The 27,374-nt window shown below is 40.6% G+C and overlaps 1 protein-coding gene across 1 annotated transcript in view; it reads right to left on the bottom strand.

Moving 5' to 3' along the window:
- The window catches only part of COL4A6 (collagen type IV alpha 6 chain), a 137,374-nt gene that overhangs the window by 42,848 nt on the left and 67,152 nt on the right, over window positions 1-27,374 (bottom strand). Inside the window, exons 4-7 of the mRNA XM_063345456.1 lie at window positions 9,556-9,690; window positions 7,363-7,407; window positions 2,182-2,298; window positions 1,075-1,143 (exon numbers count right to left, since the gene is read on the bottom strand). Coding sequence (XP_063201526.1) covers window positions 1,075-1,143; window positions 2,182-2,298; window positions 7,363-7,407; window positions 9,556-9,690 — 366 coding nt within the window. The remainder of the gene's footprint in view (window positions 1-1,074; window positions 1,144-2,181; window positions 2,299-7,362; window positions 7,408-9,555; window positions 9,691-27,374) is intronic.

Here is a 27,374-nt window from a genome sequence, read left to right on the forward strand (position 1 = left end):
TGGGTAACAAGAGAAACTGAGGTGAAAAAAATTTTGTATTAATTGTGTGAGGGGCCTTACATGACAGAATAAATTTCTTAATATTTTCAATATTTAATGAAGCACGAGGCTGCTAAATATTGCTGAATTCAGTACCACAAGAGGTACTGAATCCTTTGTAGATTTATTCGAAACCTAGTATTTCTGTCAAAAGTCAAAACCATGGTAAGTTGGTGAGTGTTTGTTTCAAGTCAATAAAGAACCAAGTCTTTTACATGAGCACATTCAAGAACCTATTCACTGCTCTGAACAATAAACTAAAATTTTCTATCCAAAGTTTGCATTTTCTGTACCAGAAATAAAATTACAAATTTGATACAGACATTTCAGGGCAGGGTCCTTATTAAATAGAGAGAGTAAAATCCTGAGTTCACAGCAGCAAAGGATGGAATACTAGGAGTGGGATAAGATATTCATGTATTTAAACTGAGAATATGGCTGATTACTTACTAGTACCTCCCAGTACAAAAAAAACCCCTGTGAAGCAGCTGGGATCTCACAGCAGAAATCTTAACATGCACTTGCAAGTTTCCTGAGCTCTTATTTCAACAGACCTTTGCAGACATGCAAAGATGTCAGTTGCAGGAAAGTTCCGAGTGCAGGTGAAGGGACTCTCCTTTGCTACATCTGCATCTAAAAACACACGTGCCACCTCATATAAGTCAGGGTAAGCTTACTACAAGTTCCTCACTTCCATGGTTTAACACCATAAACAAATGGTGCCAGCTGTCCAGAGACAAGCAAAGAACCAGCAGCAACACTGAACAGTAACTAGGATGAGCAGTGTCCCAGCACCCCAGTATGGGATCAACAAGATCTCTGCAATGACCAAGCAGTTCCAAGTTCTGAGGGTATTCTGTCTTGTCATTAATGAAGTCCTTATAAGGCCGTTTTCACAGCTCTGCATTCAGACACACCCAAGATGCCCACGTCTAACATCATGAGCAATCTAACCTGCAGCACCAGCCCTGCAACCTGTAGAACATCAAAGTGTTTCTTGTACTGTATTTTCTCCTATGTGATGACAAGTCTTACCTTCATTCCTTTAAGACCGCCTTGAGCAAAAACAGGTTCTCCTTTATGGCCTTTTGGGCCAGGACGACCCTGATTTAAAAAAAAAAAAAAAAGTAAAAAAAAAATTTTTGGAAAAAATACTGATTTAATTTTGAAATAATTTATGTTCAGCATCATGAACAGGGCAAACTCCTGGCTCCAATAAACTGCAAGAGTATGCCTGCAGTTTTGTCAAAGCAGCTGTGGTATTATGAAAACTTAAAGACTTCCAGCGGCTTTAGAAAAACAAGGTTCTGCAAACATTTTCTCTGATATTTTCCTGTTTACATTCAATTTCCCGTTTATTTTAGGCCTTTGACAACTTTTAAGATGCTATTTGAATCCGTTTGACGTGGTGTAACCCCCCTGTTCATACACATATCAGTGCCATCTAGAAGGACCTTGACTGGCTAGAGAGGTGGGCCTATGTGAACCTTCTGAAGTTCAACAAGGCCAAGTGCAAGGTCCTGCACCCAAGCTGGGGCAATCCCAAACATGGACACAGGCTCGACGACGAGTGGATTGAGAGTAGCGCTGTGGAGAAAGACTTGGGAGCATTGGTGGATGAAAAAATGAGTATGAGCCATCAATGTGCGCTCACTGCCCAGAAAGCCAACCACACCCCCGGCTGCATCAAAAAAAACATGGCCAGCAGATCAAGGGAGGTGATTCTGCCCCTCTATTCCGCTCTTGTGTGAGGCCTGAAGGAAGGCATCCAATATTTGACGCCTAGACTTGAACACATGACAACATCCTTTCCTGAATCAGCATTCACTAACTTGAAACATGCCAGGTTTGACACTTCACAGTTCTTAAAAATTTTGCCCTGGTTTCTTCTGAGTTAGCTTGAATACTGCCAGCGGCAATAGTATAACTTAGTGTGGGAACATACTGCATTCACAGGATATTCATTTTATCCTCAGAGTGGAATTTCAATAAGAAAAAGATACTGAGCTCTAACAACGCTAATAAACTCAGGGTTATTAGGCTTCTTCCTAAGTACTTGGGAGTTTTACTATTCCAACAATGGCATGAAAAGCAAATCCTGGCTTAGTGACTACAAAACACGATATCTGAGTTGGGACATACAGGCAGCCCAGGTAGGCCAGGAAACCCATCTGATCCAGAAACGCCAGGACTTCCAGTGGTACCATTGCAGCCATCGAGGCCAGGCAGACCTCTAGGTCCAGATTGTCCAGGGTGACCCTGTGTAAAGGGGAAAAAGAAAGAATGAATGACAGGATGTATTATTTTATTAGTAATACTGGCCCAGAAAACGGATATCTTCCAAATGGCAACGCAAAACAAAAGAAACGCACAACTCCCACTCAAGTTCAGTGTATGGCAAACTGCAACAGAACTAGCTTCTTCGGCCAGCATTGTTTATCCTCCCCAAAGCTTAAATCCTAGAACACTGGCTGCATTCATTTAATTATCTTTTTCTCCAAGGGATAATTTTCTGAAGTACATAACTCATGCATGAGCAGATCCCAAAAGGGCAATACTCATCCCACAGCAGTCTGAAATATACAGCGTATAACACAGTGTAAAACAGCACGCAAGGGTGCACCTGACACCAGGAATGGAAGTTACTCATGTAAAAACAAGGGCAGAGGCAGACTCAACAATATCAAGCATTTATAATTCCAATCTGCTTAAATTTCAGTGACTTCTCTTCCTCTCCAGTGTGAATTCTTTCCTTTAATAGTTCAACAGATGTTACAGCTCCAGCATCAGGCCACTCAAGCAAAACAGCTTTTCTTGTTATATTAAACTTAAAACCTTAGGCAAAGCAATTGGGAGAAAGACCTAATTAAACTAACAGTATTTAAAAGAAAGTATTTGTAATGGTCAATTATTAATCAGCAGAACAGAATACAAATGTACCTAATTCTGATTTCACACCTCTTTTGCCCTGCTATAGCTCTGTTAAATTGACTGGAGTTTATTCAGCATGGTACTGGTGCAAAGGAGATCAAAGTTTGAGACTTTGGTTACTTTTTCTTCAGTGTCTTATGGGTATGTAGGCAAAACACAGAAAGGCAGAACTGTCAGTCACACTAACCTCAGTCACACTATCAAGAAGCTCCTTATTCTATCCCTTTTTTCATAGAAATGAGTTCTGTGGCTCTCAAAGATAATGTTTTGTGGCAGGAAGAAAAATGAAACTTATGGAGATAGTATCAGTAACTGACAGTTCTCTCCCTTCCCCCTGTACACCCTGATCTTGACTCATCCCAAAAGTACTTTTGTTTGATCCCAAAGATTCATCCTTAAGATATGGCATTAAACAAGTTATGACTCACACTAGGAAAGTAAAAAAATAAACATGGATAAAATGGAGATAAAGCAGAACATTAACAATCCTTCATGCCTGACACTTAAAACAAAACACATTTGTGTTGCTAAAGGTCTTCCCAGTCCAAGCCAATAGCACATGCTCTGACCAAACTCCATGAGAACTTTGGAGTAATGTAAAGCCTTTTATCTATGGATCTTAAAATGCCTTGCATAAATGTGTGAATGCTATAAACTTCATTTCACAGATGAGAAGCTGGGGGCATACAGTAGCAGAGTGACCTTCCCAAGGATGCAGAGCAACTTAGGCCATAACTGGGTAAATACTCGAGCTGATCACCGATCTCAGCTGCTGCCAGGAGGGCCATCACACACTCCTGCTTACTCACACCTACCTCTTCCCTGAGCTGGCATAAGCACAGGCAGAATAGGTGAGTTGGAGCAGGAAATCAACACAGCAGAGAAATAACTGTTCTGTTTCTTGACAGGGTTAATTTTCAGCCCGATGAGTTCCTTAGTCCAGTTCATTTGGCAACTGTATTGTGATTTGTGCCAACAAAATGGAGAGAAGGGGAGAGAGCCCAGATCTGCTCTCTGTCAGTCAATAAGGTGCAAACTGAATGAATGTACAGTGTGCCTCCACTACAAGATCAAGGCAGCTCACCCAGACAAGTATAAATTTGAGATTAAACAAGGCCTCAGGACATGCAATGAAATCATCCCAAAGCGTTAGCATCAGGCAGCACTGCACACATAGTACCAGTTGGCCTGATGATTAACGTCTGTTTGTCAAAACACCCACACGTGGTGCGCAAGCAGGGACTTGCCAGGCCCTGGTAAAGCGACAGGAGAAGGCTGAAGCACCAGTTTATTGCCACTTATATTTGCCTCTTAGAAATTATTTCATTTGGTTCCCAAAGTTGGAACAAATCAGTGGCAACCCACGCTCCTCCATCAATACAGGATGTGATAGCCAAGAGCTGTGTCTGACAGGACAGGCTGTGAGCAGAGGGAGGCCAGACTGGTCAAAGTGTACCAGATCTTTCACTTTGTTTACGGCATCAATAAACCAGAAGCTATGTGGGACAAGTGCACATGTATCTGGTTACAACATAAGGTGGCCAGCTGCAAGGTTTAGTGAGGCTGAACAGCCAACATCTGCCATTCAGAGCCAGGCAACAGGGAGCCACGCTGCTGAGCCTTCAGTGCTGGCCAAGAGCCAGCCCATGGCCGGCAGCCGACTGGTGGTCTCACGTCTTGGGAAACACTTTGGGTGAGATCTCCTAACTCTTGGCCCAACACAGCCTGTAAGGAGCCCAAAGGATTTCGGCATCCTCTTAATATTTGAGAAGGGCTCACAAAGAGAGGATATAAAGTATGCCGACCACAGTGACTTCTTACATGTGTTAAATAAATCTGTGCCCCTGTCACTTAATCTCATGGCATCCATGTCTGTGGGTCTGAGCCAAAGCACAGCACAGACTGACACACACGCACACACATACACATGCTGGCTCTTTTGCTTTAGGGAAAAAATCCACAGGATTTCCTACTTTCTAGTTAATCAGAGTTCACAATGTTTTGTTCTAAGAACCTTACCTGAGGAGATACTGAGCACCCACAATTGAATTCCTTGAGAGTTATAAAGTTCTGGCTTAAATGAACCTTTTTCCTAGGGATTTAAAATACTGATTTGAAGAGCTGGTTTGACCCTGAAAAAACGGTGGTTGACAGTTTCACTGCTCTTACCTCCTCTAATTCCTGTTTTGGCAGATGTGCCAATTCAGCACAAGCACCTCAATTCATTAAGGCAGAAAACTTTTACAGGCTTGGCTTATACATGGCAGGGTGACTAGCTTACAGACCTGAGTTAAAACACAGGCTGGAGAGATCGCTTGTGCTCTCTGTTCTCACAAAAGGAGACATTCCCTGTGAGACAGATAAGGAAACTGAACTGTTCATCTAGGCCCTTGCTTTACCTGACTCTTGCTCTTACACTAACACTGTGATCCCAAGGGGCCTCTTTTCTAAATCAAACACCACAAAGGCGATCCCAACAGGAGAGCTCAACAAACGTTTAAGAACAGGGAAACAAATGCAATTAAGGGTGAATACAAAACTAATTGAATAAGCAGTTTCATGGATTGCTACAGCAAAGGGGCCTTTTTACAGCCATCACCAAGTGCTTGCATTTCCTCCAGGATGGTCACAAAATAGAGAACTTTGCCTCTCCGTGTAGCTCTAGCTTTCATGGTACAGACAAGGGCTCACTTCTCATAGAAATACTTCCTTCTTGAACAGTTCATGAAAAGCTATATACATCTCCCAGCTCCCGTTCCAGCCTTTGCCTGAGGTGTCTTTGAATCTTGTCCTTTGGGAAAAAATAAACTTCCCAAGTAGGGCTAAGGATTTGAGGGTTTCTTCTACAGTGTGACGCAGAAGGGCTAGCAATAAACACACGTAGCTGCTGTATTTACTAGGTTAAAGGGATTAGTCAGGCCAGCTGCAACAAGATTTACTTGCCACCAGCATTCCCCAAGGGAACCAGTTCCCTTAAGGTCAGTAGTGGGATTCCCCTCTGAGTCATAGCCTTGCAGTCCTTTGGCCACGACTGAAATATACCTGCCCACGCTAACATACCTGCATACTACAAGGATTATCTCTTTATATTTAGATGTCAATTCTTGTGCAGAGATAGCAGTATATTTTTACTTCTCTCTTACATGTATCAGCACAAACATGCTGTCTCTCCTTTGCTCTGCATTTCACACATCCATATACTGTGCATATGTTTGTCTATGTTTCACAACAAGCCTAAGCTACTCCCTATCCTGAAATGCAATTGGCAAAAGTATTTTCTCAAGCAGTGGTGGTTGCTATTTTCACCCTAGAATGGAAGTATTTATCTCAATGGCTAGAAGGTAAACAATATGAATTGATTTCCCTTCCCCTTTTTCTGTCCTGCAGTTGTGACACAGAAGAGCCACAGTGGTGAGCCCTTTGCTGTTCATGAGCAGCAAAATCTGCCTCTTTCCCGTTCGCCCACCTGCAGAATACTGTAAAGCAGACAAAGTAGATCTGCAGATGCTGGAGGGCTTTGAATCCTCTCATCTACCTCCCCTACTCTCCCCTTGGAATGCCTGTCACTGCGCGCTACCTGGCAATGGCTGTTGCTGTATCTCTGCCTCCCCTCATTGTCGGGAATCCCCTTTCTCCAGAGCCTCATCTGAAAAAATACCCTAAGAACAGCATGTTCCCACAGTGCGTTCAATTAAATTAAGCATTATAGGAACAGCTTGTTCTCTTCAGAGCTAGCGAGTTGGCTGGTGGGACAAGAAAAAAATAGCAGCAAGGGAGCAGAGCAGGAGAGAAAACAGTCAAGGATGAGCAGAGGGGGAGAGAAGGACAAGGGCCAGGAAGGAACTGGAATCAAACAAGCTCATTTACAGGGCCAACTGTGCGTTTTCAGCCAATCTATCAAAACAATTCAGTTTTTGATAGGAAGTAAGAAAACACAGCTCAAGTGTTGGAGCTCTTGGCCAGCTCAGGAAGTAGGGAAGATGAGAAAGAGCATGAGCATAGTCTGAAGGCACAAGGATACAGAAGATGGAAAAATGTCATCAAGAAAAGAAAAATAATTCTCTAAGGAGAAAGCAGGATGAGCTAAGTAGTGTAGAGAGAGCAAGGAAGTTTGGGGCAACTTCTAAAGCTGGCCCAGCTGAAATTCCCCTGAGGTAAAGTGTCTGTAGGACACCTTTGCAAAAATCACTGGGGAAAACCAAAGCAAAAGAAATCTTGTCAAAATACTCTAGGCACACGATTTTTTATATGTTAAGGAAAAAATTGCCAATAGAATGTTAAAGTTCTAAAGCCCTAAAGTTCTATGCATGTGATAGGACAGTCTCGTTGTGCTCACATGCTTCTGGTTGTCACTAACATTCTGGTGATTTATATTTACATATGCAAACTTACTGGGATCCCGTTGATGCCTTGGAATCCTGGAACTCCCATTGGGCCCTGAAGAAAAAGAGTACATATTATATTTCACTTGATCAATCAGTGTATTTCAGTTACCTGTGAGATACTTATCACTCCAACATTTTCAGTCTTGACTTTAGCTTTCAAAACCAAAAGGAGCAAACTATCTCAATACAGACTCTCTCTGACCGCAGAGGTCAGTGAAGATAGGAACTGCGCATCTCAGCTTCACCGGATGCCAAATGAGTGTTTCAGGAATGTTTTAATCAGGCAATTTACAGTAAAAATATAATCTACTGCACATCTGGGGAAAACAAGATGCCAGAAAAATAAGCAATCCAGTAGAAGCTTAACTCTCAGTGTCACACTTGACCTTCCAAGAGCTTCAACAGGACTTATGGGTCTTTCTGTCTATACTTGGATAGCACCACCCAGAGATATACAGACCACTGTATTAACTTTCAGACCACTTCTGGCTGAGTCGAAAGTAATTACCACTTTGTTGGTTCTAGTATTCTGCTCTGGATAGTAGCAAAATAGACTGTATAAACAGAATATTCAGCCTAAACTGCTCTTGCTTTGGAATGGTAAAGTATATTGCTTCCACGAGAGATAAAGAGATAGAATCTGCATGTTGGTATTGCATATGTACCCATGTCAATGGATAGAAAGAGTAGTTATGGAGTAAATAAGGGATTTTTCGGTGCAAGAAAATTGGTTCTGATTGTTAAGGGTCAGTTCCTATCCTAGGTTTCTGTGTCTTCCAGAATCCAGGTTTGATTATTTCAGTGTTATCTCCCAGAATTATGAAAATGCTATCACTCATATCAGTGGTGATTCCTTGTTTTAAATCCTCCATTGCCTTTCAGATGAATGCAGCACCAAAGCAATGACTTTCATTATCATAATTTTCAGTTTACTTGGTTCTTTCTCTTAAGAGAAAGGGTGACTAATATTAAATGAGAAAAGAGTGTAACTGCAGCATATGAAAGTACAATTGAGCTAGTTTTCATCTAGCTAGCTCAGCTATCAGTAGCTGTGAAAACATGGAAGACAAACTCTGTTCTGCAGGTCCTGGTACCTAAACTATGTGTCCTTTTCTTTTTGCACACATGACCTGAGTACCTTGCATCAAGTAGACTGGTAAGAGGCTCTGGGATAGTCCCAGGATGCAAGCCCTTGTAATGATGTTCCAGACTTCCTTCAGACTTTAGAAACCAGGCAAGCAGGCAGGACTTCCTCTGCTTTTTACACTTTCAAGCTGTTGTCCTTGAAACATTCCTTTTGTCCAGCCATATAGGTATGAAAGTAGGAATCTCATCCCAATCCTCACATCAGACGATATCAGACTTCCCCATTTTATAATCCATTACATAGACTCTGCCAGGCTACATGGTGGGAGCATAGACTGCTCTGGCCTACGCGATGGGACTCAGTGAGTCCTCTGCATGCAACCCAAAACTCAAGAAAAGTTTACATTGTGTTCACATCATAAGGCGAACTATCCACATGCATCCATTCTTTATTACTGGAAGTATTTGTTCATACTTCCACTATGCCTAGTTCGTACTAGGCATTCATTCTTTTGCCTAGTTCCAAACTCCACTTTTGGTAATTCCTTCCTAAGGAGAGACAGCAGAACAGATCCTCACAGCATTAAAACACTTCTGTGTTTGCTGTTCTGCCCATTCTTGCACACTGCATTTATTGACACCCACACCTTACAGGTTATTCTATTTAATATGACATAGTTTATTACATTCTTTCTATTACAAGTAAATTTGCACCTGCAAAACTGAATTGCAGATTTCATTCAGAAGCCATTCATTTTGTTTTTCTATATGCCAGCTCAGGATCTTCTACACAGGAACCAGCTCCAGGTCTCTCTGAACGTAGCGTGAGTAACATCCATCTATCCCTGGGCATGTGAAGTGAAAGACTACTTGCAACAGCAATACTCATTTGGCTATGGTTCATCTACCAGGATAGCTACAATGTTCAGCAGCTTTAGGAACTGTATTCTCCTGCAAAAATAAAATCAGGGGATTCTCTAAAGATACTAATGAAACGCTGTTGTGCTTTTACTCTTGGGCAGATAGTCCAAGATTATCTTTGTTCATTCAAGAATATATACAAGGCCATAGATCTATTGCAGGGACAGAAAAGAAAAGTCACTGTTGAGCCTACCTTGTCGCCTTTCTGCCCGGCTGGTCCAGGGGGGCCCACTGCTCCTCTCTCACCTTTTGCTCCCGGCAAACCTTCTGGGCCAGTAAATCCAGGTGCACCTATCGGTCCTTGAAGCCCAACCAGTCCTGGTCGACCCTAATATATACAACAAAAAATAAGTCAATGCAACACGTTCATAAACTCCTTTGCAATTACTCTATCCAACTCAATCTTTAATGCAATTTGATACCTCTCAGGTAGTTAGGGCATCCTAAAGTTTTCCCTTTCAGATAAAAGAGTGTTTAGAGGTCTTTTCAGGTAAGTAATGAGTAATAGTAAGAAATCTTCCCTTTTTCTTCCCATATTGCTGTAGGAAGGAACAGAGGAAGACAACAGTGTTTGGAGATCAAACTGGCTGCTTTTCTTGATTTGCACCTCTATTTCCAAGCTGCAAAGGGCAAAAAGATTTTGCTTATGCTTCAGGTCAAGTACAACAAAAAGATAATACAAGATGCAAGAAGTGCACGGGTCCCATGCAGTCAGAAAGCACACTTCAGAGTATTTGAGACTAGTACAATGGTTGGCTCAACACTGGGATTGATTCCACTGTGCTCTCCTCACTACCTTATAGTCAGGGTGAGGATTTTGATTTCTCGAGCACAAAAAGAAGGGTGTAATGACTGAGTATTGCCCGAAGATGGCAGCCTTTTCTACAACTGCAGCGATTCATATGTGACTGATGAACTTTCATTGTTCTATCACGACACGGATGTGCAGAGTAGCCTGGTACTTGCTTCTGAAACAAGCCAATGTTTAAAAAATTTTGCTGTAGGTGCCCTGATTTTTTATTAGCCTCAGAAGCTGCCTCTTGGCAGCTGAACACTTAACACAGAGTTTTGTATTAACATTTTTGTACTTTTCATTTGGTTCATTTTGAGAGAATTTGAAACGATCAATAGAGTCTAAGGTCCCAAAGTATCGGTAGAAAATGGCAGTTTAGGACTATGCTTTCTACTGGCAAGACAGTCAGTGGATTAAATGAAGTTATCCATGCAAATAATCAAGCCTTGCATTAAAAGGTACAGAATGGAGGAGGAAGTTAAAAAAAAAAAAATAAAAAAATCCTCTTTTCAGTTCTCCGCTATACTCATGTCCATGGTAGTTTCCCTTCTATTTCCCTAACTCCTTAAAACAGCAGAAGGAATGCAGCTCCCTGCTGCAAGTGTTTTAGTAATCTCAGCTGGAGATGTGCAAAGTCCTGACTCCATGCCTCGGCAGGTAAAAGACTTTACAGTTAATTTAAAAATGGTTTTTACATGTTAATAATCAAGGAAAGTGAAACAAACTGTAATTGATTCTAAAAATTCTTTTCCCAGGATCATTTTTAGTACCTGTTTAGGCAAAAACATTTCATCCCATATTCCATGTTTCTTCACTACTGGAAAGTGCAGCAATTCCCCCGTGTCACTCTTTCTGTTGTGATTGTTTCATCCTGGCCTTTTAACTGAGGTCAAGTGCATGTTTTGTGTTTCATACCTTTTCTGTCTAGACACTATCCATACTGTGCACTTCCAGAGGCACAGACTCCCATCTGAAAAGGCTTTTCTGTTGATTATTTTCTGCTTTTTCACTCTGGGCTAATTATCAAGGGAATTCTTTATATTCTGAACCATATGATCATAACATTAATCCCCAAATCTTCAGTAGTCCTTAGCAAGCATACACAACAAGGAACACGTTACAAAAATCATATGCTTTGCTCTCACTTTCAGTCTCAGCTTTAACTTTTTAATTTCCCATGGTCACAAGCTATTCAGAGTCTTTTCAGGCAATATCTCACTTCCAAAACATGGGTTGTGGACCGTTCACCTCAAGGCAACACAGCAGTGGAGAGACATACCCTAAAAATGTGCATGTTACTGTTATAGCCAGCCACCACCTACAAAAGCAACAGCACCCAAGAGTCCACCAAGGTTCCTAGAGAAAACACACCGTGAGTTCCTCACTTGTTTGAATTGCTTACACTTCTGTATTCAATTAGTTTGATTGCCTAGTTAATGACTGTTTCCCAATGACTGGAACTGATAGGAATTAAAATTTTAGGAGTCTCTTGTTTTGTTCTGCTCCAGGTCGCCTTGAGGACTATACCTAGATGAGACAGCAAAGACCAGTAATTACGCATTCTGCTTGTGTTCGGTTCTGCAGCTCTCTGACAGAAGAATTAAACACGTTCTCTGTGATTTCAGGGCTCATAGGTAAAAAGCTCTCTTTTGCTTTAGTACCCTACAAGAAAGATTTTAACAGTACTTGAAGATTTTGTCCAGTGCCTTAGAGTGTCACTAAGCCATAAAGACACAGTAAAGTGCTTCTAATCTCTTTGATAATGTGATTATGCCATGATAATCAGGCTCTCAAGAATTCCTACTTCTTCTTTTGAAGTCTATGTGGATGGAAATCATGTTTTCTATGCTAAAACAAAGCACTTGACTCCACTGCTACCAAAGCAGCATTTTTTGTCACTCAGTAGCACTCCCATGAACTGTCCCAAGACAAAAGCATTATGAAGAGCAGGCACTGTGGTGTGCAGGAGCAATTCCAGCATATAAACACAATGAAGATGTAGGTTTTACCACAAGGTAAACTTACAGGGTTCAGCGCCAGGTGGAACTACTGTTTGACCTCAATGAGTTTACCTTGTGGTCAAAAGTTCAGTGCCTAGTCTTTACTGTGCTTTGGCATCAGGGTTGCTCTTACTTATCCAAAGGACAAAAAGAATAAAACGTCTCTTAGCAGCGAGGACAAGCTTAAACATAAAACTTGGATTACGTCAAACAGAAACTATAGTGATTAGACAGAGCTTCCTATATTTAATCTTCATTGTTCAATATATATCATCCAGTAGCCTGTAGAAAAGTCATTACTAATTTACACAAATGGTATCATTTTGGTTTCCTGGCTGCATGACAACCTTTTTTAAAAAGAGGAAAATTATAGAATGCTAGTAACACCAAGCAATGACAAAGTCTATGAAATTACTGTGACTTGTGAATGTTTTCTCAAATGCCCACTAGAATTCCATATATTTGAAAACCACGACCTGCATTCTCAAACATATTTGTGCACCAGGCTTTTACCACACAAACAGCACTAAATGAGATGCCTGTCTCTGTGATGAATATGATGCTGGTAAAAAATGGCATTATTTCTTAATATACCACAGCATTTCCATACATAATTTCAGGATTTTGACCAAGTTTGTGACACAAATTCAATGTGAGTCATATGCATCTCTGTTATGCACTTAGCCATTGCAAACCATTAAAACCATTGCAAACTGTTTTCAATGTGTGGTAATCAAGAGGAAAAAATGTCTGCGACAGGAACCTCCCATTGCTTCTGAATCACCACACTGCAGAAGGCAATAAACCAAAATGCCCTGAAAATGTAATCTGATGTCAGTGTCTTTCAAGGTAGAAAAGGTTCTGCAACGTGTGCCTTCTTCCCTTCACCCTTTTAATTCATCTGCGTCCCAGGCTGTCACGCGGAAAGGCCAGTATGGTGGGTAATGATGGGGCCTCTTTACTGCTACACAATCAAATACATCACAGTTTCTCTATTGTCCCTACCCCTTTTGCCAACTCTAATACCCCACATAAATTTTCGCCCACTGAAGCAAAGCTGCTACACATAGCATTGCAAATTCCAAACATTCTTTTTTTTCCCATTGCCTCTGTGAGCTTGGAGAATAAAATGTAAACCTATTTGATTTGTCGCTGTGCAAACGAACACACGTGGCAGTGGTATGGAACCACTGGACATGCCCCTTAATTCAGGGACAAAAAATAATACAAGTGCTTGCTTACTTGGCAGACAGTTCTACGAGCCTCACCCACTAGCAAACACTAGTTCAGTGATTCATCACCAAAAAAGGGTACTGGAACTCACAAAGTGAGATAAGTTTAGCAAGACTAGGAACTAAGCAGAATACTATTGATCAGGTAGGACAGAATTGGTCCTTACTTCAGTTAGTAAATTCGTAGACTGCCATATTTCAAGCAGCAAAGCATTATTGTTATTTTTCTATGCAAAATTATGGTCCAGTGTAGGAAAAGAGCAACTGAGTTTAAAGATGTTCATGTTTTCTCAAACTAATATATAGTTCCTTCTCTATGAGAATTCAGTGACCACATTCACACTCTCTATTTCTTCATCCATTATTTCCCCCACATACAATGTTTTATCAACAAAAAAAATTGCTAACGACAAAGATTTACTTCACAAGCAAATACTTTGGAGTATTTTATACTCGGTTGATTACATTAAGGCAGACCAAAAAGCCAACCATTAATTGATTATGGCCCTAAAAATGTATCTTTTCATCTACTGCATACACTAAGCAGAATCTAGCTGGAAACTTTCAAGGAAGATCTATGTCCCCAATTCCCACGTTGCACAGGACAGCCTGAGCAAGGGGCTGATCCTTTGAGATGCTCTTTCACGCAGGCAAATGGCATCGCCCATTTAAATCATGGCCATTCTCTGTGATCAAGGATGCCACATTACAAAAGGCGACACATGACTCACGCCACACTCAGATGAAGTGTCTATAAGTGACTTCTCGGTGCAAGGCAGCAATGTCAATTAGTGAGTAGCATGACCTTGGGCTAACCACTTCTACTTTCGATCTCCTTATCCTCCCTTCTCCTCTTCGGTCTGCCCTGACTTTGCTGCAAGTTTCCTGCGGCAGTGGTTATCTCTCGCTAGATAGACAGTGCCTAGCACAGGAGAGCCCGGGTCTCAACTGGGGCCCCACAGTTCTACTGTAATAATAATAATTACTGATGAAAAACCCTTCACAATTTTCCCAAATTACAGGTCAGATATCCAGTGCCCTGCTTACATTCCACAGTAAGTAATTATTTTCCCTACTGAAAAATGCTTTGTACTTTTAAAGAAAATTATTCTTCAGTTTTTCTGCTGAAAACTTAGGGAAAGTCTTGCTCAAAATGGCTTTTTTATTTCTGTCATATAATTTACTGTTCCTCTGCAGAGCTTTTGACCCACACAGCATGAGGTGAATACACAAAACTGTATATACACACAAAAATAACGGACCAGAAAAAACATCCTGTGCAACAATCCTACTTTGTTCAGCACCTTCCCAAAAACTTCATAGGGTTTTTCCCCCGCTTTGTTTTTCTCTGTTTTTTTTTAATGGAAGATATCAGGGTAATATTTTTTTTAAATTTATTTTTAGGAAAGGAGACAATTTTTTGCTGTAGCATGTAAAATTCTTTAATATGATTCCATTTAGAAGTTTTCTGTTTATGCAAAGCAGCGCTTGGCATGCCCCCACTGCAGACTGTCAAGGTTGCTCTGGTCATCTCAGGAGCAATCTTTTAATGCAGTAATGGAGCAACTGCAGGCTGTTTCTCCTCGTAATTTCCAATCTTACTTCATGTCATAAACTCCATTTTCAAAAAAATACTGTTATTTCCACTAAGCCTGACTAGACATGACCACAAGTAGAAAATTCAGGTGATAAAAAACACGTCTGTGTGCGCATATATATATATTTATATATATATATATTTATATATATATAGTTTTACACCCTAGTTTTAACCCACTTAAGAAAAAATAATGAAATTTCGTTCCATTCCAATTTTAAACCATTTGCTTCCTGAATCTTGTACTTCAGTAACATAAACAAATAAATAAATAAAAAAGAAGCTTTACCACATTACAATACCAAACTGCATGGAAACCCTGGACATTTTTTTAAAAAAATCTTTCTTTTAAAATTGGATATTTAAATCTCTGAAAAGTTTGTTCTTTAGAATGCTCAATTTCCAATTAAAAACTTTCACAGAACATCCTGATCCAATCAATTCCACATATTTGCTATTTCTATTTACAGCCCACAAAGAGACCACATACTGTCGCCTTTTTCCCCACCATGGGCAATGCCAGGAGTGACTCAGTGTTAAATGTAAGTAATTACTCCATTTTATACTTCATAACATTTAAAGCAATGACTTTTTAAAAAAAAAAAAATAAATGTAAGAGAGTCAAAAAGATGACTTTAACTCAGATCCCTTTTTTGCTTTGATGTACTAAAACATCCAAGTTAGATAAGAAAGTAACAGCATGTGGAAAGACTCCAGGCCACAGAGAACAGAGATAACATAAAAGCAAGTCAAAGGCACTCGTGGGTTGTAACATCTGTGTGAGAGATGCGCTGGCCAGGCAACAGCCTTCCTGCACTGCGCTCCAGAGGGACGGGGACCCAGCTGTAACTCTGAGCGCCATACAGAATGACGGGCACTACAGAAATATAAAGATACTATTTGTGGGGATTTTTTATAATAAAGAACAAGCAGCAGGACTTTCAAAGCATAATGATGACTTACGTTGTATTTCTTTTAAATGAATAACCATTGTACGGCAATTATGAGTTAGAGGTTATTTTTAAGGAGCTACAGTATATATTTGAATGACATTTATTTGCCCTTTTCACGATCATCACTCAGAATTAGGCCTCTATTTCAGCAGAAACTGCATGAAACAGTTATCATGGTTTGCAGAGGCTAGATACCGATGAACTGCATCCCAGAGTATCACCGCAGCAGAGGTGATCACCCCTGAATCCCCGGCTTACCAACTGTTTAAGCTAATTGGCCATGAGGCTCAGGTGATGCATAGTCATCTGCGATGAACTTTGCGCTACTTGTCTTGGCAAACACTAGTTGACTGATATCTTTAGGGCCTTCTTGTGTTTTAAACTGGAAGGGCAACATAGGTTCATACAAAAACGGAGAGCATTTCACATAGCCAGCACAGGAGACTGACAAGTGCCACTCCTCCTCTGAAATCACCCACGTGCCTAAGCCTGACCGAGAGGCAACTGAGGAAACGAGGCATGAAGGAGGAGGTGAGTAACCGTGGGCAGGAATCACTCCCGCACCTCATGGAGGTTTGGCATTACATTACACTCATCAACATTCCAAAAAAAATAGGGCTTATATTGAAAGAATGGATTACACGATTATGAAATCTTAGCAAAAATGTTGCAGCAAGTGAGGTCTTACTGACTTCAATTTACTTTCGAACTAAGCTTTTTTTTATTTAACAAAAGAGCATAGTACAGCCAAAGGTTTGACTGGTTTATGAGATTTTATGGTCTTTTGCAACCTCGGTTCATCTTCTCTCCCTCAAGTCTTTGGTGCCTAATCTCTAAAAAATGTTTTAGAAAGCTTTTACAGTTCCCCGACCTGTTCACGTAGGACAACAGCTGTCATAACATTTTCCTGCCCTTAACTGAGGGAAGGGCACTTCTGAATATTGCGTACATCTCTTGACAGCAGCACAAGTCCTGAGCTGAATTTTAATACAAAAGAATTAGTTATTTCAGAAGAAAACACAGGCTTTCTCCAGGACTTCTTTCCATTTTCCTGGTGGCTGTACAGGACAGCAGACAAGGTAGCATATGCAAAGCACTTTTTTCCCCAGAATGCACACAAGTCGTCTCTGGTGAGAGCATGGCAGTAGAAAATGACCAAATGACAGCTCCTCAGCAGTCAGTCCCCAAAACAGGAGACGGGTCAAAGGAAATGCAAGGGTCATAGCCCCTGACTCTACCGGCTTTGGTTGCAGAGCTTTTCTCTATCCAGACTGATCTGCAGATGCCACTGGTTCTATTGCCAACTATTTTTTTTTTGCCCCTTACAGGCCTTTTATGGTGATACAGAACATCGCTATTGCTCTAGCAAAGGATCAGCTAACTGGTTATAATTAGTTTTTGTGTTTACTGAAAACTGTGTGAATTAAAAGAATAATTAAAATTGCTTCGTTGTTCAGCAACCCATGGTGATATGCTACACACAAGAGTGACCTGCAAAGGAGGGCAGCCCCCAATTACAGCCAGCTTTGCTTTGCTTTCTTCTTCTTCAGCCTTACTATCCTCACTTCTGGCAGTACTTTTGTCATCCTCAGAAATACTTTGCAGTCTGCTTTTACAGTTTGTGTTTAAAGTTGTCTCTTACTCAATAGCTTATTTGTTTCAATCAGACAACCAAATGGGATCACTTAGCTTTATCTCATATTTTAATTGTTTGTATCTGATGTTTTTCACATGACAAACAATATGGATGAACTTCACAGATTGAGGTTTATTAACTGAGCTTATGCAATTTCCAACACCTGGCTACAGGCCTTGCAGCATGTACTGTGTGTATATATATACAATAAGTCTGTATGTATTTATTGTATATATATGTATATACTATATATATGTGTATATATTTTTTTGTCTCCAATGAATTTGTTAAGATCAAGCACACTATTTTTCACAAGCCATTTAAAGGGATTTTACCTAACTCATTACTGAAGAAGATGCCACACTAATTATAGATATTAGATGAGTCCCTTGGAGAAAACTGATCCTGAATCATAGTGACTTCATGGGCAGTCACATCAGGACTGCTGCCCACGAAACCACAGCTTCTTACTCTCCTTAAGACACACCTACAACACACACCTTTTCCAGGGATCTGTTATGGGCTCATAAGGAAAGAAGAACACACAGCGTTGTGTTATTTTCCCTTCCGCTTATCCCTAGGCACCCTACAGAACAAACCAAAAAAGCCCAATGAGTTTCCAAAGAACTGTTGAAGTGAACAGCTACAATGACCGTTGTGCTACCTCCCCCTCTAGCTGGCATTTCCAAGCTGCCTTCTTCATGGATTCAAGTGACAGAAGATTCATTGTTGCAAAAAAATGTTGTCAGTAGAAAATTAGCTGTATTAAGTAGCGTACTGAACAAGTGAAATCTTGCCAGTGTCAGGCCTGTTAACACTATTAAAGGGACATTGTATCTAGAAAGGCAGGGAGAGTTCAGCCACATGCTGAAGACGAAAAGACTGTAAACCTCCTCAGGGTCTACTGTGTCCAGATCTGTTAATTTGCTTTGGGCTCCTCTCCAGTTCTTTCTTTTACAGCAAATCCAATTTTTAAATTTCTAATTCCCCTTGCAAGCAAAGGCTGTGAAAAGTCAGTGTTTGCCTCAGAGACAGAACAGGGATGTGGGCAAGAAGCAAATCTAGCAGGAAGAGAATGCTCATACCAGCATTTTCCCAGTACAACCATTCCTTAGCAAGTGGGATGGTTTGGTCTTCCCTGTGGCACTGAGGGGCAGAGCCGCTGACTTTCCTGCATCCCACAAAGGCACGGGCTGTGAGAGTCCAGGCTGTGCACTGGGAAGGAGGCAGTTCAACTCTCCAAGAAAACAAGCAGGAGGAACTGCACACCTCGTTCACACACAGAATTCTCTGTCCATCAGCCTCTACAGCACCCATCAAGAGCTGAGGGATTTTGAAAATGGAAGACTGAGACAGGAAGAAAGGAAACAGGGAATTGGTAATAAAAAGGTCAAAAGTACCTCTTTTACTGTCTCACAATTTCTAAGACTACATTGTAACTACATTTGACTACTATTCTCTTTCTGCCTGGGAACTGGAAATCAAGCGCAGTCAAGACACATCCTTCTCCCCCAATAACACAGAGATAAGGAGATAAGTCAGAGATAAGGAATAGACCCAGAAGCATGAGACAAAGAGATGGAAAAGGAGTTACGGAAGCTCCTTCTGCCCTGTGGATGATAGAAAGAGCTTTCCATTTCCCTCATGCTGTGGGAATGAGAGTGTCCTCTTGCACCAGAGCTTCCCCAAACCCGACATTCAACCAATAAAGAAAAGAATGAGGATAAAAGACCCAGTAATGAAAAAATAAAAAGCCCCTGAGGTTTCCATGCGTGGAAACAGTTACAGAGCTCTAGTGATCACTCACCTTACATGATGCCTTCTTGGCCCTTCTAAAAGGCCTCATGCTAGAGACAAAAAATAGTTCACGAACCTTTTAGAGAAACTTCACTCATTGAAGTTCTTTATTTCAGTTTCAGCTACAGATAAGATATTACCAGCTTTAGTCTCTATCAGCAGCTAAATTAAGTTCCCAGTCTATTTAAATCCTGACAATTATCCTGGGGAACTCATTTCCACAAGACGCATCTAAGACCAGAGCTTTAGGAGCATTTTTACAGGAACAGCCACACAGAGGAGAAGACCACGGAGACACGAGAACTGTTGCAAAAATGTCAGTTAAAGGCTTCTAGCAAAGATTTAATGCCTCATGCACTTCTGGAGAGAAACCACCCACCAATCAACAAGAGCCAGGAAGAAGTTAAAGAGTACCAGTCTGTAGGGTAATTATTTCGTGCTCACCAGCTGGGTTCCCTGCTGCGCACTGGAGTGGATATTCAAGATCCTGACCTAGTTTTTTCTGGGCTTGCAATGGCAATGTTCCCTTTCTTTGGGCAATTTTAGATCCAGATCTGGAGTTTGCAGCCTGGGCTCGGCTCATCCGTTCCCAGATTGCTGCAATGCCAAATCAAACTCGTTTTTAAGTTATATTAAAGGGCTAGAAGGGTTTGGTCATTCAAAGAAAATTCACTCAAAGTATCTCTCTACTTTGCATAGACTCAAAAACCTCCAAATGTTTTCTGCCAGGCAAAAACTTGCAATTTGAATGGGATACCTGGATAGCTCAGAAACGCTCAGTTCATCACAGCCACAGAAAACTGAATTTAAAATCTGAACCTTTCCTCTAACTTAGCTTGCAATCCAAGTCATAGCCTAACCTATTCTGGACTGCGATCTTAAGACTGCTTTTTTGGCTCACTTTTATCATACCGGAACATCTAATTATTCTATTAAATTTCACTGTTACACAGAAAATGTGTATCTATAAATTGCCACAAGTAAAGCAATGTTCCAGAAAAACAATCTTTTTTCCTTTGTTCTTACTGATGCATTTCTTGTGTCCCTCCCCCTGTCCACTACCCAGTCTTTGTGGTATTACAATCAAATTTTAGTACTTTGTACAATGTAATTCTGAAACTGGCATCTGATCTATGCAGCATGGAGCTACCTCTAAGCCTTACTACTATATCATGTATTAACATTATTCATCTGGTGAATAAAGTAGCTTTTTTTGGAAAAGAAAAAAAACAACAAAAAACCAAACAAAACCCCCCACACACATTTAAGAAAATATCCATTTTAGTCACCAGACCATGTCTCACATGCTAAACATTCTGTTTACAAGAGAGAAACACAGCAAAAGTTCTCATTATCCACTAAGGTCATTGAGCCCCAAAGGATGCTTCTAGTTAGAAGGCAGGCGGTGAAAGTAGGCCATTCACAGATCTGTCCAGTAAGGGGTCAGTGGTGAACAATAGATTCTCTGCAAGCAGTTTCCCCTACATTTTGCCTCCCATAGCCTTCCCAGCATGTTCCTGGCACTTCAGAAAGGTCTGAGCGTCTTTCCTTGCACAGGGTTCTGCTAAAAACAAAATTATCTGTTGGAACAGATAGTATTAGTCAAGATTTAAAACTCAGATGGGAACCATTTGCTTATTCAAGATATCAGATTTAGAACAAAAACTCTTCCCAGAGACCTGTTACACAGCAGAGCTGAGGGGAGTTTTGCAAACATGTAAACAATTCACTTTAAAGGGAAAAAATGGAGTCTGTGAATTCTCATCTACACATTGCTTGGAAATATACAGACCAAAGCAGGAGGAGTGGAGAGTAGTAGAGGCCTACAAATCTACAAACATAACATTCAGCAAGATTCCAGTTATCTCTAGAGGCTTAAGCAGAGCGGGTCCAGGCAAAATTTTACTGCAGTGCCTGATAACATGTGCCAGTCAGTCAGTGTCTGGTTTACTAGGCAGTGTCAGAGAATAAACTGCAATTAGTAGAAATAACTCCAAACCGAAGTCAGAGAGAGAAAAAAATAGAGGATTTTTCATTTCTGTTAATAAGTGTTGCATATTGATCAAGATAGGGACGGAAATGAACTCTTCACCTACTTGAATTCCCACTGGCTAAGGTATATAGAATAAATGATTAATTCCAATGTTGCTTGTCATCACATAAATTGTATGTTTAAGTCTTTGGACATTTACTACGTGGCTGTATTAACACTCGAAAAAGCTTCATTCATTTGTTGGTATAAACCACACTTCCAGTCTGTTTAATCTTTGACAGACAGGTCTCGTTGTCCCCAAAATCCCTTGCTACACAATACAACAAAGACTTAAATGACTCTGTAGGCCTGCCCCACTACCCACACTGCTCTGCGCTTCCTGCCCATATATCCCTGGAATTCATGACCATGCAGATTACTAAATTACACGCTAGGCCAGGGATTAAGCTCAGCTCTTTGTATGGGAGCATCTGAGGTCTGGAAGAAGATTTTACCTGTCACGGTCTGTGCTCACTGGGCCTTGATGAGAGACAGAAGGAAGCAGCGCTGCAGAAGATCACAAACACTGGAGTGTGATAATCAGCGATCTGTATATGATGACAGGATAACCTGACTGGTGCTGTCCTGCACACAGGCCTGGGGAGCTTTAGACAGACAATAACCAGCCCACTATTTCCAAAGCAGCCCAGCAGCTTCTTCCCTCTTAAAATAAAAGGAGAAAAATGTTCCCTGTTCTGACAGACCGCAAGCCAGATAATGGCCTTCACTGTACCCAAGCAGAACTGAAATGTCTAAGGGTTAGGGAACATATCCTGCAGTTAAGCAAACATACCAACAAGCCAAAGGGAGGGATATGGTAGCTCATCAGATGTTTTAAGTTAGCTGCTAATCAAAGCTGGAGTTGCTTCTGGATGCTTTCAGAATGCTTAAGAGTTACATATCCAAAAGAAAAAATAAAACCAAGAAAAAAAAGCTTGAAATAACAGTATAAATTTAAACACCTCAAGGATATCAAATACCTTTTATCCATATGTAGATACAAAAGTCACATTGCTTCTTACTAGAAAAATCAAAGTCTCTAGTAGGCCTTAATCTTGGCGTCTGGATAGGACAGAGGAGAGTAATCTTTACCCAGTTGTAACTTACAGATGGCTGGCAACTCCAGGCTTTGGCTAAGTCTGTTTAGAAGTTCATTAGTTAAAGAATTACTGTAGTCAGGACAGTATAATGATGGAAATTGGGAGAAGTCTGGAGAGAGACTGCATGTTTTACAAAACCAAGTTGTTTGCCTTTTTTTTATTATTTATTTTAAAGATAGTAGGTGTTACCGTCTTGCTTGGTTTCCTTCTCTTTGCATGCATATTCTTTATTTCAAACAGCAAATACTGACATCTTCTAGTTTTTGTTAGTTATGTTGACCTAGCCATAATGGTCTGAAAGATGATACTGCGTTTCTCATTGTATTTCGCCCTTACCTGGAGCTCAGTGAATGACAGGAGTTATCCAAGGCCTGAGAGATACAAAGTTCACAGTATAGTTACTTTTATGGGTTTGTTTCAAACAGCAAACTCCGCTACCAAAATAACCTGAATGGGGACAAGCGCATCACAGTGCAGTCGTGCTTTGGGACAGCACCATCCTATTACATCAAAGAGTAGTGTTACTACACCCTAACGATTCTATGATACATGCCAACACGATGACACGTCATTTTAGAGGAACCAAAACTGCCTCAGATCTGCAAATAGCCTCATAGCAGCTCATAAAAAATTGCCAACCCCCAGAAACCCTGGGAGGACAAGCACTGGAAGAGGATCTAGTCTGCACAGACTCAGCAGGACTCTTTGGAAGTTGCTGCCAGTGCTCCTTTTGCAGCCAGAACAGCCACTGTTGAGCTACACAAACTACTTTAAGCCCTCTCCCTAGAGCCATCAGCTAGGAAACAATCATTAGACCACTGTTTGAGAAAAATAAGCAAAGCATACTTTAAACAAATAGAGAAAAAAAGAATTCCTCTATTGATCACTGCTACAAACTGGCTTTGTATTTCCCTTGTTCATGAAGTGACTCCAATTTCAGTTAAACAACAGCTATCTGCAGCTATGTTTTTCCCTTGTTTTTTTGTTTGTTTGTTTTTTTTTTAAAAAGCCTCACACCATGCTGTATTTGCATAGTGTGCAATAAACTGTGTCCCCAGCCACACACATACATACCAGTCCCCTTCAGACACTAGATTAAGTTGTTCATAATCCCCATAGGTATTTGTAACAGCCTATCCTTTAGCCAGCAAGAACAGCAGAACAGTGAATATGAGTTAATGCATTCCCTGTATCTGTAACTCTGAATAAACATTCACTTCCATGGAGTTTTGTATCATATGAAGACTCCAGTGTCAATACCGAAATCAATACAGACAAATAATGACTTCAGTGAAGCACAACCCCTATGTCAGAGACAGAAGAACCAGGTCCAGTATGCACCACTCCTTCACTGCCAACACAGCTGATCTTTGCTTGGCTGAATCATCATCAGCAGAAATGTTGTCTTACATCTACCCCGGACTAGAAATACCAGCTCTGCAAGTGTCTGCCGACCAAAGCCTGAGGGGCATCATGCCACTGAGGAAGGCTAAAGGGTCAAGGCTTAAAAGCAGAATAAAGGAGAAGGAATCTGAGAAATAAAGGAGATAATGGTAAGAAATACAGAGAAGGCACAGCTATACCGTCCGCCTTCAGTTTGCAGCACAGGCTGAAGAGCACCACTTGAGAGAAGCCCATGAAAGTCAACAGTCCTACACATAGGTCAAGGTGAAGTGTCTCAGCTTGTGGTACGGGAAGGGACTGTGTCCTTGCTGCCACTGTGAAACTATGCACTGATGATGCACACAGGAGACTCCTGCTAACTGGTTTTTATATGAATCTGGCTACAACCTCCCTGCTTTTACTATTGCTCCAAGTGATAAAGCCAAGTATCAGGCACACAAACAATGAACAGCAGTCTCACAGCTGGTCACAGGAAAAGCACGCTGCAGAGCCTGGGTTTCATTTTCCCAGCTCTCACAGAGGATGTGCCCGAGCACAGGCCTTAAATCATAAACATTGATATTTTCCTTGAGTCTCAAAAGCTACATCATCTTTCTCTTTCCATTAGAGAAATAAAATTTTTCTATTGCCACAAGTAACACTGCAGTGTCAAAGCTCTTATCTGCCAACTGGAATAACAGCTATTTTATCCATGGGAAGTGAAATTTAACTATCCAGAAACTTTGTTTTTGCTTAACAAATAAAAGAAAAGAAAAATACATTTTCTTTGTCTTTGTGTTACTGGATACAACAGCAAGTGGGAAAGAAATCTGGGACGACTTCTGTTTTTCAGATCATGATTTACCAGTAACAAATGAGCATTACTGAGTTTGATAGCAGGCTGCTTTTTTTCTATCTCTATACCACTCTAATGTTAACAGCTTGTGCTGTATTTGTTAACTAACCATTAATACTGAATATTTTCTTCTCCTCTCCACTGAAGCAATATGTGAAGTTCACATCCTTTCCAAAGTATTAGCAGCTTCAAAGGCTTTTTTTTTTTGGTAAATATCTCCAAGTCCAGCAGCCTTCCACGAAAGCAAGAGATGGGATCCCCACCTGTATTTAGCACTAAACAGGCCAGTGCTCAGAGAGACAATACTATCGTGAAGGTATCTTCCACCATTGACTCTAAGTGTATCTAAATTATGTGATCTACATACATTCAGCCATCCAGTAAGGGTCAAATTAGTGATCTATCTCTCTTTAAATCAAACAAAAGACTGCTAAAACTTGATCCATGCTCTAATGATTAGAAATAGGACATTCCACAGCTTCTTGTGGTGGTTTTATGGCTCCTTAACTCTGTTGAGAGCCTGCATGCTCTGAGAGGACATTCACCTGGTCATGTACAGACAGCTGTATGCGGCCTCACTCCACTCCAGGCCCGGAGTCAGATCCAGGGTAGGTGCCACTTAAACTTGTGTGCTTTGCCTGAATCAGACTGTACCAACATATTCTCAGACTCCTCCTCTGGTTTATGTTCCTCGAATCCTCTTATCCTTCAACATTGCTTGTATCTATACTGGGGTTCATTTTATTTATATTGTGGATCCATTAAATGGATCTTTAAACATTACTATTACATCTGCAGTGAGCACTAACTCCAAACGTTCCACAGCTGAAAGCAGATGGATGAAAATCCTCATCTGCCCTTGTGTCCAGCTACACTTTGGGACAGTTCCATGGTTTTGTCCCAGTGGTGTACTTTCCCCCAAAATTCAGTAAATTTAATGCTTAGAAGAAAAGTTCTTTGGTGCGGGTCTTTTTTTGTTGTTTATACAAGTTACAACTGTTCCTGATGCGTAACTGAGGTCCCAGGCCCTGCTGTACTGTAAATATTGAAAACAGTCATCAGACCAAAGAAACTAGAGTCTTTGCACAAATGCTCCTTTTAAAATATGAACTGTATGGATGGTGTCTTCCAATTCTGCTTGAAATAGTTTTACCTCCCACATTAATTACCTGTTACAGGACAGATATATTTCTAATTTACTGGAATAATTTGATTCTTCTACAGAGAAGAAAGAAATCTCTGTAGTACTTATAGTAGTATGCAAGTTCAATGCAAGGAAAAAGTAATAAAGTGATGAGTAAGTCAAAAGTAACGCATTTTAGACAAAATCTGTTCCACAATTAAATTTTCTGGTTAGCTTTCAACACAGAAGTCTTGGGAAATTCTGATATTTTTACACTGATTTCAAAACAGTGCCTTGCGTGGCAAGAACCATAGAAATTAAACTAAGCAGACAATTTGTAAATATACTTTTTGTTTAGACTGGAATGCAAATTTTATGCAGCACATACAACTCTTAAATCCTATCCAAACAAATTCAGTGACAAAGCAGACTTTAAGAGTACATACCTAGAACTGTAGGTTTTGTTTACTTCCAAAACTTGTGCAAAATATTTGGAAATTAATTTAAACATAGGAAGCATTAGCTTAGAAAGACTCACCAGAAAAAAAGCAAGGCACATTATTAGTCATAACTACAATTCACTAGTTCTTCATCTTGCAAGAATAAGGCTGCTTCGCTCTCGGAATACAGTGGTTAAAACATTAACTCCGTAAAGCTAAAATCAGATCAAATGCTATATGTTAAGCAAAAAAGAATAAATCCTACTAGTTCTGACAAGCAAGTGGTGCTTGTTATGGTTTTGGAAATCCTCCAAAGTTCGTAAACTTGAATAGCTAGTTGTGCTTAGAAAGAATTAGGGTAGGGAGTTTCTGATATGCAGTGGCATCTGGGAGCAAGCAAAGGGCACTAGATCTTAGAAATGCGTGTAAATTTGTTCAGAGGCCATTTATATTCAAGCTGCCTAGGACCCCAGGCCACTACACTTGAGAGAAACAATTAATGTTCCTTTATGTTCACATCTCACGGTGAAGCGAGCAGATATCTGCTGGAAGTGAGTGCTGATCAGGCCAGCTCTTGCTAGATTTGCAAAATGAGTGGGACAGCAGCAACACTTCCAGAGTTGTACAGACTGAGCAAGACCAGAGAGACACACTAAAAAACAACGGCAATGGCTTAAAACCAGCGCTCCCCAGTCTCTCTAATATAATGCACAACCTAGCAAGATTACACTTTAATAACTAGCTTTCACTTAGATTACCTATAGCTTTTGTTCTACAGATCAGTGAAGCTCTTCACTCACACTTCCGTAGTTTAAAAGAACATTAAGGTTTTTACACATTTCTTCAAGGGATACAACTTTTAAGCACGCAGGCAATTAGTGTTTCAACACCAAGAAACTGGATTATCCTCTGCAAAATAAATTCAGGCTCTTTTCTGCTTTCTATCTAGTCAGCAAAACTGTTCTCACACTAGTTTCTACTTCTGGATATCAGATTACATATGTATAGTTACACCTAAAGATGTAAAGGAAGGCTAGATCTACTGCCTCTCTTAAAAAAAGAAAAGGATG

This window comes from Chroicocephalus ridibundus, chromosome 9 (assembly GCF_963924245.1).
Source record: "Chroicocephalus ridibundus chromosome 9, bChrRid1.1, whole genome shotgun sequence".
Lineage (NCBI taxonomy): Eukaryota > Metazoa > Chordata > Aves > Charadriiformes > Laridae > Chroicocephalus > Chroicocephalus ridibundus.